This window comes from Pimephales promelas, chromosome 1 (genome assembly GCF_988280905.1).
Source record: "Pimephales promelas chromosome 1, fPimPro1.hap1.1, whole genome shotgun sequence".
Classification (NCBI taxonomy): domain Eukaryota; kingdom Metazoa; phylum Chordata; class Actinopteri; order Cypriniformes; family Leuciscidae; genus Pimephales; species Pimephales promelas.
Genome location: NC_142769.1, coordinates 48106614 through 48120748, shown reverse-complemented (window position 1 = coordinate 48120748; position 14135 = coordinate 48106614). Strand labels below are relative to the sequence as shown.

Sequence of the window (14135 nt, the reverse complement as noted above, 5' to 3'; positions counted from 1 at the left end):
AGATTTCAAAAACATCCCCAAATCGCCTCTTATTTAACACAAACGAATGAAATTAATACTCGGCTAGTCAACTGCTTCCTTTGTAATAGATACATCCATGGCGCAAGACGTTTCAAAAAGTGATAAGGATATCAACCCAGTCAAAACGTGGGGACCAATATCTGCTCAGCCAAAAAAGTGATAGGGACAATATTGGCCAAGGCAAAAAGTGTTGGGGGGATTTTGTCGGTTCAGGCAAAAATTTCTCATGTTTAAAAAATATATTCTCTGAAAGCAAGTCTTTTGCAAATTTCATTTTCAAGTCAAATCTAATCTTTTCTTAAAGATGTTTTAGAAAGTGGTTAAAAAATAAACATTCTGTTCAGATCAAAGTTTACCATATGTGATGCGATCTGGGAAAACCCAACATGGTGAAATTTGACATATTACAGGTTTGGGGATCTTAGCTGGGTTCAAGCCCTTTCCAAATCTGTTTTTATTTCTTTTATCGTTTGTCTGTAACAAAAGTTATAGTTATCTGAAGTCCACTGTGATTTTCAGAAATGGAATTTTGAGAAAAACAGGTTTAATTAACGGTCACATCCTGCTAGCGCGACGACTGGCGCTCCTTTTTTTATATCACATAGCTTACGAACTCAAAATTCATCCTGTGAAAACCAATTTGAAATTGTACGATGGAGAGGCGAGCAAGGTTTTTTAAACGAGCAGCTTCAAACTCTGTTGTTCTCTTGTGCTCCGCATCACACCACACGATAACGCTGGATAAAAATAAATAAATAAAAACTTGCGGTTGTTGTAGTTCACCCAGGACTGGACTTTATTCTGTTATGTGGTTTATTTTAATAGGTGAACTGTAGTGTTAAGTGAAGGAGAGCTAAACGGAAGAAATAGCTTTTTTGCCCCTCCGCTCCGCCTGTGTTGTTCTTAAAGAGAAACACAGTCTTTTCAGCTGGGCATTATAAATCCCTATTTTTCTGCACTAAACTACTGAATTTTCCCAAGATATATTCAGAGATGAGAAACAAGATGTTGTTATAGAATAATAATTTAATAAAAACCCAATTTTGACAAAAAACTGACATTCAATCTATATCTAGACCTTACTGAAAACGCACCGGCGCGACATCCGACGGGTTTTCCCAGATCGCATCACATATTACCATAGCTGTCAACCCTCCCGTTTTTTCCGGGTTTCTCACGTATTTTTACTCTTTTCCCGCTGTCTTCCCGTTTTAGTATTTTCTCGTAAAATATCCCGTATTTTTACTCTGATTGTGTGAGACGTACGAGCTCGGACTGATTCGGCTTGAAGTCGTTTATTCTCAGATGCGGCGCCGCGCGCGCTGGCCGGAGACGCACTGGCTGCGTGGCATGTCCGTTTTTATTTCGGCTCCCATGTTAACAGATTAGAGCTTGCACACTCCAGAAAACGCGTGCATGCTAGAAATAGAACTGACGCCTATTTTTTCACGCGACACGCAAGCGTGTTGAAAGCGTTTCCAGGCAAAAAAAATGAATAAAAAATAGGAAACAATGTTTATTTTGTACTCGAATAGCCTACATTTTACATTTTGATGTTTGAAAGTCAAGGTTTTTACATAAATTCAGATATCAATGTAATTTAAACAAATAATAATTATAATAATCGATTTATATTGCCATTAGTTTTGCCTATATATAATTTAATGTCATATAACATATGAATAAAATATCTTTTCTTTTTTTTTCTTTTTTCATTTGTTTCTTATGCTCTTAACAATGATTACACAAAGAAGAAGAAAAAACTTTTGGAAAAAAACGTTCTGGGCCTCAGGAGGATATCCACAAGTTTCCGAGGGGCGCTCCTGTAAAAAATAAAGTGGGTGAAACTTCCGGTGAGGCGGCGGAAGTAGCATTCCAATGGTATTTTGTGTGTTAGTTAGCGAAGAGGCTAGCTGTTTTTCGGAGAATTATTTTACTATTTAAAGACGCAAATCTTTATGAGAGATGTCGTTACGGAGCTCAGGGACAACATGTGCTGTTCGCGGTTGTATGTATAACCGGATTAAACTAGTTCAGTGGCTTAAACGTGATTGTTTTGAACATAAGCTGAAAACGAAATCACAGTGCTCCTACCAGAGCCCGTCTCTGATCCTGCCAACGACTGTAGTTTCCATCACCTTCCAAAAGACGACGAATCTTCCTGTGTACATTTGTTTAAATTCTTAATATTCTATAAACTCTATCAGCATGTGATTGGCTGTTCGCTACTGATGTTACACCTAAACTCAGGATCAAAGTCTGTGTTGACAGAATACCAAATGTGCCAGTTAATGTTTTCAAGCAGCACATTCATTTATAATTTTGAATAAACTCCAAAGCACAATGACTAAGTGTGTATTTTTTATTTTAATTGTTTGTCAGCTCGCACAACTGTCTGTCACCATACCTTGATGAGTATTGATTATTAATAATGTTATTATAATACTCCCAATCAACTACTGCGGAGGGTTAAGGTACTGTTATTTCACCCTTTTGAATTTCGTTGAGGTTGTGTTCCCACATCGTTAGTGAGTTTGGATCGTTATAACTTGAATGACTGTCAACTGTTGAATGAAGGAGTGTCAAGCATGTTAAATCACGCTTTGTTTACTTCGAACCGGAAGTCGCGCCCCCTTTTGACGCAAAGCCTCATGGGGCGTAGGAAACTTGTGGATAAAGATGGGATAGGCTACAATAACAACAGAGTGTGTCTTCTGAGTGACGGTCCACCACCAGGCTAAATAAAGGCTCTTTAAAACTACATAAAATGTGTAAATGTAATTGAAATAAACAGACAGCCCACTTCCCTATTTTGTGGGTTTTGGAAGATGTGATAACAGTTGAAATTGTTGCCGTAAAGGCAAGAGCAACACACCGCTAATCCAAATGTAGATTTTTTTTCTTTAAATGACACTAGTTTCTAGGCTAGTTATTAACTCTTTAGACTTTTAAGGATTAGTGCTTTATTTTTAAAGTTTGTGGGTAAGAATCGTGTAAAACAAAATCCCTTATTTTGGGGAAGGATTCCGGGAAAACTCCCTTATTTTCAATGTTCAATGTTGACAGCTATGCATATTACTAATACTAAAAGTGATTCTCATCACCTGTGAGGACATGTTGACAGTGAGCATTGCCCATGTGACCGAGTCCAGGCTCTGCAGGACACTCTGGGCCACAGAAGTCTTCCCCGTCCCCACTGGACCCGTCAGGAGCACAGGGTGCTGAGCGGACACCAGAGCCTTGACCAGGTAATGATAGCGTACCGTGTCCACGGTGGGGACCATGATCTTATAGAATGGAGCGCTGCAGAGAGACAGATCATAATTAAAAAGACGCCATCAGGTTGAAAAGTGGGGCGGCTAAGTATGAGACATGCTTTTAAAAAAAGACCCAAAAAAATGAAGAGAATAGAATACAGAGCGAGAGAGAATCGGCAAAAACGTGAGAGAGAAAATAGAGTTGAGAGAGCAGAATGAATGAGAATAACGAGAAGGAAGAGGAGGTGAAAAGTCCTGATTGAAAGACTGAAAATTGAAAGATGTAGCGAGACATTTCGAATGAATAGAGGGATAAAAAAAGAGTCAGGTAAGAAAAGAAAAAAAGAACCCCAGGATGGAAAAATGGACAGCCGACAAATAGGGAGCAAAGAGAGCCAAGAGGACAAAGGACAATGAAGGGGAAAGAGTTGGACTGACATGACAAATGAGAGCAGGGGAGAGAAGAGAGACGAAGAAGGATGAAAAAGATGAGAAATATGAATAGACAGGGAATTCAGAAGTCTGGGAGGGAGCCAGGCGAGAGGCCTTTGACTGAGCCCGCAGGCGGCTGGCAGAGACCCCCCCCCCCCCACACACACACACACACATCTCACTTAGAGGTGTAGCGCCAGCCTTTGGGCAGCTTGTCCTCAAATGACGCCCACGTTTTGTTCTTGGTGTCCACGTAGTATTCGTAGATGGTGTCCTGGGGTTTAATACAACAATTATTTTTTCAGTAATATATTTGTTTCTGTAGGCAGAGACAGTTTGTTGTAGACATGACATGTACCATTAGCATGTGCATGCATAAACTTATCTATTTCATACTGTATGTGTACACTACTGCGCCCCCCAGTCACACTTAAAAAATGCTACATTAGACAATGAAATCATGTCACACAAGTATATTATATAAGTTAAAACAAGCATTCTTTAATTTCAAATAAACAAACTAACAAACAATAAATAGGCGGAGCAGTGGAAGCAAAAGTTGGTAAAGTCACTATTTTGCCATCAATAGCACATAAATTGCACTCTTCATCTTTGGTCCTGTCCCAAATGGCACACTTTATATGTCCTGTCCCATATGGCACACTTTATCCCAAATGTGGGACAATTATAAGTTTGTGTGGACAATGTGGGACACTAAAACATACCCTGAAACTGTTATATAATGTCTATCTAACTTGATAAAAAACATTTATATTCTACTTTTCAGCTGATAAAAATGATTTGTTCTTTAGTCCCTTTTTTTTTTTCCAAAATAAAGTCATTTAAATTCAGCATCACCAAGCCCAAAGGCAGCAGGAATCATATTTTAGAAACAGTTCTGACCAAGTCCAACAAAAATCCAACAAAATAAACAATCAACAAATAAAATATAGTCTTATATATTAAGAATATATTAAAACAACCACTGCAGGTTAAACAACAACAGTTAAATTACGTTAAATTAAAATTGTAATTGACCTAAATCATTTATTTTCCGACAGGAAACATATATGAAACAAATCACCGGTCCACATTTTGATTGACAGCCGTCAGAACCAATGAGAGACCGTGTTTACTCCTTTCTTTTCAACCATTGGATAGTGTATAGCTAAAACACAGCTGTTGTATTTGTACTTATGACGAAGCGCTGCAAACTAGACTGTAGGGTGTCTCGTTTGTCATTTTAGGATTCAGAAGGGTGCTCGTAAGCGATATGCACGGCCGATGCACACTTTTGTCGCACTGAACACGCACTGAAGCGAGAGAGCCAAAGCGGCGTTACGTCACGAATGTGTGGACTCGTAGGATGACCGTGAGTGTTTAGGGTGCCATTTGGGACGGGGCCCACTGTATACCTTGTTAGGAAAAGTTCCCTCTATTTCCCGTAGGAAGTTGTCAATCTTCTTGCGTCCATCCTCATCTACTGCCGCGCACACAGACCATATGAGACTGAAGATGAACCAGAGCTCCACCATACGACCAAAGTTTTCCGAGTCCGCTGGGTTCACCTGAGCAGCCAGACAGAACGACAGCTCAACTGAACGAATACCAAGATAAATATGTATAAAGGTATTCATGGTTATTTTGTGAAAACGCTTGTATGCTATAAAAGCATGACTTAAAAAAAAACACAAATTAGGAGAATTATTATTTAATCACCCTCATGTTGTTCCAAACTTCTATGACTTACTTTCTTCCGTGGAGCACAAAGGAGAAATTTTAAAGGTGATGCTATTTTAAAATTTCATTCTTTTTTAAAGAAAAGGTTAACATGCTTTAATATTCAAAAACACATTATTTTTCACATACTGTAGATTGTACCAGTACCTCTATTCCCAGTCTGTCTGAAACACACTGATATCTACAAACCCCTACTTTGGAAAAGCTTAGAGTGCTCTGATTGGCCAATAGAGACTCAGTGTGTTGTGATTGGCCAAACGGCTTAAGGCTGGGTAATAAATATCGATTTCTCGATATTAATCGATTCTCATTTTTACGAACCGATATCGATTCTTAAATCTCAAGAATCGATTAGTCATCCTGTTTCATTTGAATAAAAATGGGACATTGTATCGCGGCTGCGCGCATCCAAGAAAATCGCAATAATCTTTGTGCTTTGTTACTATTGATGTGAAACAAAATGTCAAATTACGTCCATTTTTTTTGTCCAACAATGAAAGAAAGTCATGTGGTCCATCTACAGTTGCAACATTGCCTATAGAGGGTATGCGCGTGACGTCACCGGCTGAGCGGCTGTATTTGTTATCAGCGTGAATGCCGCGAGAAAAACGCACACAACACATATAAAGTGGGAAAGAGCTTTGAGATTGACTGTACAACTAGATTTGACAAAAAATCGGAGGTATATTTATAGACTGCTATAGAAAGAGGAGCAAATGGATCGCTGCAGTTCACAAAAACAACTGGACTCCAGTCAGCGAAAGGTAGATTTGCAGTCATCATTTTGTGTCAATATGCTGAATTTAGCTGTAAAACCATATCCATATATATTAACAACTCATATATTTAATATTTATCATTGCATATTCTGCATTATTGGATGTTTTTTTAATAAAACACTGACCAAAACAAAACTATAAAGTTTTAGGGCTGGACGATATGATGATATATATAGGCTATATATAACACTGATATAACTCAGATTTAGACCTACCTATATTGTATTTATATAAAGCCTTCACAGCCAAATTTGCTTTATGTTTAGGTCTATATTGCTTTTATTTCGCCAATGCCAAAATCAGGCAAACATAAATGTCAGGCAACACGATTCCTGGCTGCATGTCAATATCCATGGATCACTGGACCTTTATTAAGTTGTGAGGAACACTATATTGAGTCCAACATTTAGTTTAAATTGATAAAAATTTATAAATTGTTTAATAAATTGTTCGTTTTAGTCGCATTTTCGCAGTTTCCCCTATTAAATCCAGTCACGCAGCAGATCTTTTGGCACTGAAAGTGACATCAATGCATTCCCTCTATACACATCAATGATGTGAAAGTGTTCTGACCCCGTTCACTGGAGTGGCCAGTGTGTCGTAGAGTCTGCACAGCGACGCCACTCCGTTCAGTTCAGTGATGGCCACCAGCTCCTTACAGTGAGTCTTCTTAAAAGCGAGGGTCTTGTCTATGTAGCGATCAAACAGCTGACTGAGATGATCCATTTCATCCTGAGAGCGAAAGAGAGAGAGAGAGAGAGAGAGATGAAGCACTTTCCCAAACGTTTAATATCATAGAGACTTAAGCATTGTGTCCCAAACCTTCTTCCGTTTTTCCATCCAGGACTGAACATAAGGCCTCCAGCTCAAATCAGAATAGTCATTGTAAACCATCCCACAGCGAGACACGGTAGCAGGAGACGCCACGGCTAGATCCTCCACTTCAAACAATAATGAGACCTGCAACACACACTCTCATTAATGCTTAAATAAGCACAGAACTGTCACTTAGCTGAAGGGTGAATCTCACAAAACCTGTCAAGAGCATCCCATTTCATTCCAAACAAAAGAAATAAATAAGAAATGACATTTTCCAAACAGAAAACAAAGTCTATTTTAGAGCCATTAAGTATTTTTACTAGGGCTGTGCAAAAATTAATTGCGATTAATCGCATCCAAAATAAAAGTCTGTGTTTACATAATATATTTGTGTGTGCTGTATGTAATTATTTTGTATATATAAATACCTATGCATTGCATGCATGTATATATTTAAGAATTATTTGCGCTTAAATTCTGTATATATAAATTCATAATCTATATTATATAAATATAAATATTTTATATATGAATAACACATTTTCTTAAATATATACATGCATGTGTGTGTATTTATATATACAAAATAATTATACACAGCACACACAAATATATTATGTAAACATAGACTTTTATTTTGCATCGCAATTAATTTTTGCACAGCCCTAATTTATGCATTGTGATTTTTTTTTCTTTCATTATAGCAAAAGGAAGACGATAGATTTTTGGCATTACAGTAATGAGAATTTTGTGAAGAAAAAAATTCTTGTCGTAAAAATAATTCCTTTTCTTGATGCAAAATTCACTATTGAGCTCGGTAAGATTTATTCATTGTTTTTAAAAGAAATCTCTTTTTTTTTAAAAAGATTTATTTGATATAAAAAACATAGTACTATATAAAAATATAGTAAAAACAGAAATATTGTGATGACAAAGCTGAATTTTAAGCATCATTACTTATTATTATGTTGTGCTGCTTAATATCTTTGTGGAAACTGAAACATTTTTGTTTTACAAAAATTATTTTGATGACAAGAACAGACGTCTTTACTGTCACTTTAAAAATAAATGTTTATTAAATGTGCCCCCGCTAAATAAAAGTAATAAAAGATTTGCCCAATAACTGAAAAAGGACACAAGTGAAGGAAATAAATAGTTAGCCTTATGGGTTAGTGCCGTGAAACACACTCCAGTATCAGGTCTGGGATCAGAAGTGAAATAACCCTGGGTGAACGGCACTCAAGGTGTGTTTCGGTACCTGTTCAGGCATGGAGATTCTCTCTCCGTTGATGAGTGTGAGGATTTTGTTGTCGTCCATTACAGAGTTCATGCTCTCGATCCACAGCGTGTCCACGGGCCCGTCAAACACAATCCACTTCTCATCAGGCTTCTCATCTGAGCTCGGCCACACAGAGAGGAAGTGTTAGTGCTTCACACACACACAGAACGAATGAGAATTTCCTAATACACCCCTGGATCTCTTTGTCTCTCTATTTTTCATTTTCCAGTCCTCGTCTTTTCTCTGTCAGTCTCATTTCCCTACTTTGGTTTCGCAGACACCAGAGAGACTTGCAGGCAATTGTGGTGAAGCCTCTAATTGATCATTTATCTTTTCCTGTCCCGTTATCTGCCCATGTGTGTCTCATTTACTGAACTCAAAACAATAAAACACGAGCACAGAGCATGGCTCATCTGTCTTATACACACACATACAAACGCACCCTGTCTGGAAGCAGCAGGCCTGCTGGATGCCTGGGTAAGCGTATAACACCAGAACTGTCACACACAGCTACAGGAAGTGTCACATCTCCTCTGGGCCAGCGAGGAGGAGACGCACACCACAGACACAAGCCGTATTGAGCCACAGCAAACTGTGATTAGAAAGCTTAAGATATGAGGCAATGTGGGAAATGTAGGGTTTATGTCAAGGTGTCATAACAAAGACATCTGAAACAAAGTCATATTCGCATTCAAAATGTCATTATTGAGTGAAAGACACTTAACCCTCAGGTGCTCTTCGTTTCGGAGTCACACTTGTTATCTTCCCGGACACCAAAATATTCAATTTCCTCCATTCCAGTAAAACCAATGCAATTTATTTTTAAATTGCAATGAAAAATATTTATTCTATGTAATTTAGTATTTTGAGATAATTTGATTGAATTTATTAATATTTATGCAATATTTATGGTCTATTTTTGCCATGGAAAAAAATATATATTTTTCTATATATATATATTATTTTTTTCCAAAAATTATTAATGCGGTATTTTAGTTTAATATAGAGTCTAGGCCTTCAGAAAAAACTTTTTTTTGAAGAAAATTAGCACCATCTGGTTACAGTATAGAAAAAAAGCGTAGAATCATGGTGTAACCACTAGATGGCATGTACAGCTCTCTATGGAGAGGCATGTGAATTCCCCAGATGTTCATGAACACATTTTTTGTAATTTTTTTTGGTGGATTTGAATATATAGTTGAAACAATCTCAAAAACGATTTTTTATTAAAAAAAAAAGAAAATGTTAAAAAAATAAATAAAAAATTGTGAATTTTTGTGTTTTTGTCAATTTCCCATTCATTTCCTATGGTCAGTCATTTTTGACCAAAGACCACTTAGCATGCTCAGATCATGACCTCAATTTTTTTGTGTGTTCACATACATAATGCCATAAAAGTCACCAAGTTTCGTAACATTACGATGAAGCTGTGATTTTTAAAAATTTAAAACATACTTTTTGTAATCAAAATTATTGGTGTGTATGTGTATAAAAGTGTGTTTGTATGTGTGTGTGTGTGGGTGGGTTGGTCTGTTTTGCACTCTAGATGTTGTAGAGTGTCACCCCTTTCCTGCGGTGTACTTTAAAAAAAAAATTGTGGCCGATTTGTAGATTGCACGTACAAAAATTCAGAGAATTTTATTTAGTTTTTTGTCAATTTCCCATTAATTTCCTATGGGTCGGTCATTTTTGACCGAAGACCACAAGTGTGACTATTTTTTTTTTACGACCACTTAGCATGCTCGGATCATGACCTCAATTTTTATTTTTTTTGTATTCACATACATAATGCCATAAAAGTCACCAAGTTTTGTAACATTCCGATGAAGCTGTGATTTTTAATAATTCAAAACAGAAATTTTTTCGGTCAGAAATGACCGAAGAGCACCCGAGGGTTAATGACAGTTGCATAAACCTTACTTCATATTCAAGACATATGTCATGTCATGGTTATGAAGGTGTCATGCCAGTCTTATGCACACCCCTTCAAGTAAAGCGTTACCGGAAATTAATTTCTTAAAGAAATCCATGAATTGAGCGGTTTGATGAGTTATTATAGCAGAACTGAAATTGTTGGGTAACCTATACCTTTAAAAGGATAGAATGGATAAAACATTGGTTGGCAATTGGCATGAGAATGGTGGTGCGCCATTGAGAGGCATATTTTTGAGTTTAAGAACTGATAGGACACTCCTGTCTGTGAGATGGAAGAGTTTAGGATACACAGCACGAGGGCTTACAGACAAAACGGCTCTACAGATTAGGTTAAAAGCGAGGCACAAACGAAAGGAAAATTGAATTGCAGGGGAAACAGGAGAAAAAGAAACTTCTAAGCAAAATTAAATAAACAAACAGCCTGAGGTGTTCGAATCAGCAATTCAGATCAGAATCCATTAGATCTCTGCATTACTGCACAAGAGCTCCAAGACAAAACAACCACATTAAAAAGCAAACGCACTAGAGCTAAATATACTAATTCCTGCCTGCTCTCCAAAAGCTATTCAATATGGCTCTTGAAGGGGGAATGAGTTTAACCGTAATAATGACTAAAGCATTTGTATGGGAAGCTGTTTTGTAGTAATCAATACCAGACTCTTAGAATTACTCAAAGCACACAATCTCTCGGGTAGAAGGAAAATGGACTTTTTAATAACAAGATTACAGCACATCTGATTATACTACTGTACTTATATTTATTGGCATTAAATCACACACACACACAAAAAAAAATTGCAAGATTTTTGCCTGAAACTTTATAAAAGCTTTTCATTCAATCTGCTATTTGACACCAAAAACTATTTGACATCATAACACGAGTCTCTGAAATATGCAGTCAAATATTTGTATAATGGCTGCTAAACTGCATTGACCATCGGATTTCCCAAAATAGCGATCTCTCAAATCACTCTCTGGCCTCTTTCTGAATCAATGATTGAACTCAAAACTATATTACGCCATTTAATAAGAATTGTAATGAACAGTCAGAAGGTCATTAATAGAAAAAGACTCCTTTGGTGTAATACCAGATCCGGCCACCTGGACAGACACAGGTATATTTCCCAATAATGTCCCATCCAGATCAATGTACACTATCTTTTAAAATCACACTCAATTATTGTAGACAGAAAGCATGAGCTAAATTAAATTATAGCAATAAAAATATAGCTGAGTTATTGGATAAGCCCAGTATTTTCCAACCAGTTCAAACCACATGTGTAGTTTCTGATCTCACTCAGTATGACTCACACACGACCTGATTCTGATCCTGAATTACAGCAAAAGTTGGACCTACTAGAAGAGTACTGACAGACCTGGACCATTTACCCTGGCAGTAAATCTAAAATTAAAAACTAGAGTATTGACCTCCAGGTTTCATACATGCGTGCATGACAAACACGTTCATATCCAATTATATCACACATTCATCAAAGTACAATTAGGCCTGAAACTCAGGTCCACAGGCAACATCAACCCTGAAGTGGCCCACTGTGTCATAAACATGCAATGTCCTGTTGAGATTTCAATTAAAATTAGGCTGAAAATATTAGAAGCAGTAATTGAGGCCATTGCTTTTTATGGCAGCGAGGCGGCGTGTGGTCCACTAACAAACCAAGAACTTGCCAAATGGGAAAAAAACCCCAACTGAGACCTTCCCTGTTGTATTCTGTAAAAAAAGTACTTGAAACTCCAGGAATAATGCATGCAGGGTACAATTAGGCCAATATCCATTAACTACGAGGACACAAAACAGGCAATTAAATTCTGGAACCATTTACAACTGGACATACCATACCATTATAACATCCTGTGGATTCAAGAGTTGAGCAGAGAAAACAAAACAAGCCCCTCGCTACAGACTGGGGTTCAAGAACAGAATTATTAATTAACCCAAACAACACTGAAATGTAAATGAAAGTTAAACGCAAAGTTATCTGGCCAAGAAAATGGGAATCATCTTGACTAGGAAATCAATCTGGCAACTGGTAGTAGTATGTGAAAAACAAGACAAATTAAAGCTAAATAAATTGTTCTTATGAAGCAGGCCAAACAAGATTGAGTTGTATTTCTCACTTTCGCTGAGTGAAAACTGCAAAATGACCACAAAACACCTAATTTTTTAAAATCTTCTCTTAAAGGGACACTTAACATTTGATTTATTAATTCTGTCGTCATTTAGTCACCCTCAAATCGTTCCTGAATGTTAGTATTGGCTTCCACTGTATGAGAAAAAAGGTAACACAGAGGAATGAAAGCCATTCAGGTTAGATGCAAAATGAGGGTGAATAAATGATGACAGGATAATGTTTTTATTAAATAAAATATGTCTGTAAAAACTCTTTGTTTTCTAATTGTTTTACATGAGCAAAAAGGAACTCAAGGCTAATATTCACAATACAGCATGGTCTGTTGTACCTTAGTGCTTAATTAATATTTTTCTCCTTTTGTTTAGCATTTAGCATTTTCTCTTTTTGATATATATTTTTTACAAAAGCTTAAAATGACATTTTACAACACAAATAAGACAAACACATAATGGGGAAAACACATAACTCTTTTTGATACTCACTGACTCATTCTCTTTGGAAAATGCACCATTACTTGTCATGCCAATGAAGCCCATTGAAACATTAAAAGAGGACTGCAGAAGTCCGGAGAGAAACAAAAGCACAGTTCTGGCTCAGACCGTTTCAAAGGAGCAGAGCACTACACACACACACACACACACACGGTAACCATCAGAAACCCACTGTACGCAACACTGAAAAACACAAAAATTTCATTCACACTGTTGTTTCATTTCAATTCTGTACAATGATTTCTAACACAGCCTTATAAACCTCAGAGAAGAACATATTGAAGTTTAAACAATCTATTTTACAGAGGAGACTTCGATCTTAAGCTTCGTGCCTCTAAATGTGCCTTTTCAAGTATTTTCAAGTGGTTCAATGAGGTGTGAGATTCTTAAAAACTGTTTAAAGGGAAATAAAAAAAATCATTATCCGTCTCAGCGCTCGGGTCTCTGGGAGTTAAACTCTTGCAGACCTGCTCTGTAATACTACACATATAGAGACTTATGAGAAAATCCAAGCAGATTCTTTGCCAGCCATTCTTATTGTCATTGCTCTACAACAATAAGCTGCAAATGCTTTGTCAATACAAATGCAGCTATTTGTCATGCCAATAAATCAAACTAAACTGCAAGTCAACTCAAGAAAGAGAGAGAAAGATGGAAAGAGAGGGGATTTGAGCTGTGCGTTGGTTAAAGGAGGAGTTCACTTTAAAAAAAAAAAAAAAAAAAACGTTTGCTGGTAATTTACTCACCCCCATGTCATCCAAGATATCCATGTCTTTCTTTCTTCAGTCGAAAAGAAATGAAGGTTTTTGATGAAAACATTCCAAAACTTTCTTCATATAATGGACTTCAATGGGAACCAAACGGTTCAAGGTCCAAATGAGAGTTTCAGTGCAAACTGCAAACTGTTCAAAGGGCTTTAAACGATTCTATATGATGAATAAGGGTCTTATCAAGCGAAACGATCGCTCATTTGATGAATAAATAACAACATTTAAGTTTTATAAGCTCAAATGCTCGCCTCGCTCTGTTCTGTGATGTGCGTTCGTGACTCTCCTGTTCGAACTTGTTCGTCAAAATGAACTAATCTTTTTCCGAGTCAATGCGTTCATTTCGTTCGTTGAATCAACCAAATGACACGGAAAAAAATTAGTTCATTTTAAGTTGATTTGAGAGTCACGAACGCACATCACAGAACAGAGCAAGGCGACCATTTGTGCTTATAAAACACACTT

General features: G+C 37.0%; 1 protein-coding gene across 1 annotated transcript in view; it reads right to left on the bottom strand.

Moving 5' to 3' along the window:
* dnah2 (dynein, axonemal, heavy chain 2) overlaps positions 1-14135 on the bottom strand; it is a 224084-nt gene that overhangs the window by 66557 nt on the left and 143392 nt on the right. The window contains exons 44-49 of the mRNA XM_089130887.1: positions 8307-8443; positions 7052-7189; positions 6803-6961; positions 5126-5278; positions 3893-3984; positions 3126-3324 (exon numbers count right to left, since the gene is read on the bottom strand). Of these exons, the coding sequence (XP_088987013.1) occupies positions 3126-3324; positions 3893-3984; positions 5126-5278; positions 6803-6961; positions 7052-7189; positions 8307-8443 (878 nt within the window). The remainder of the gene's footprint in view (positions 1-3125; positions 3325-3892; positions 3985-5125; positions 5279-6802; positions 6962-7051; positions 7190-8306; positions 8444-14135) is intronic.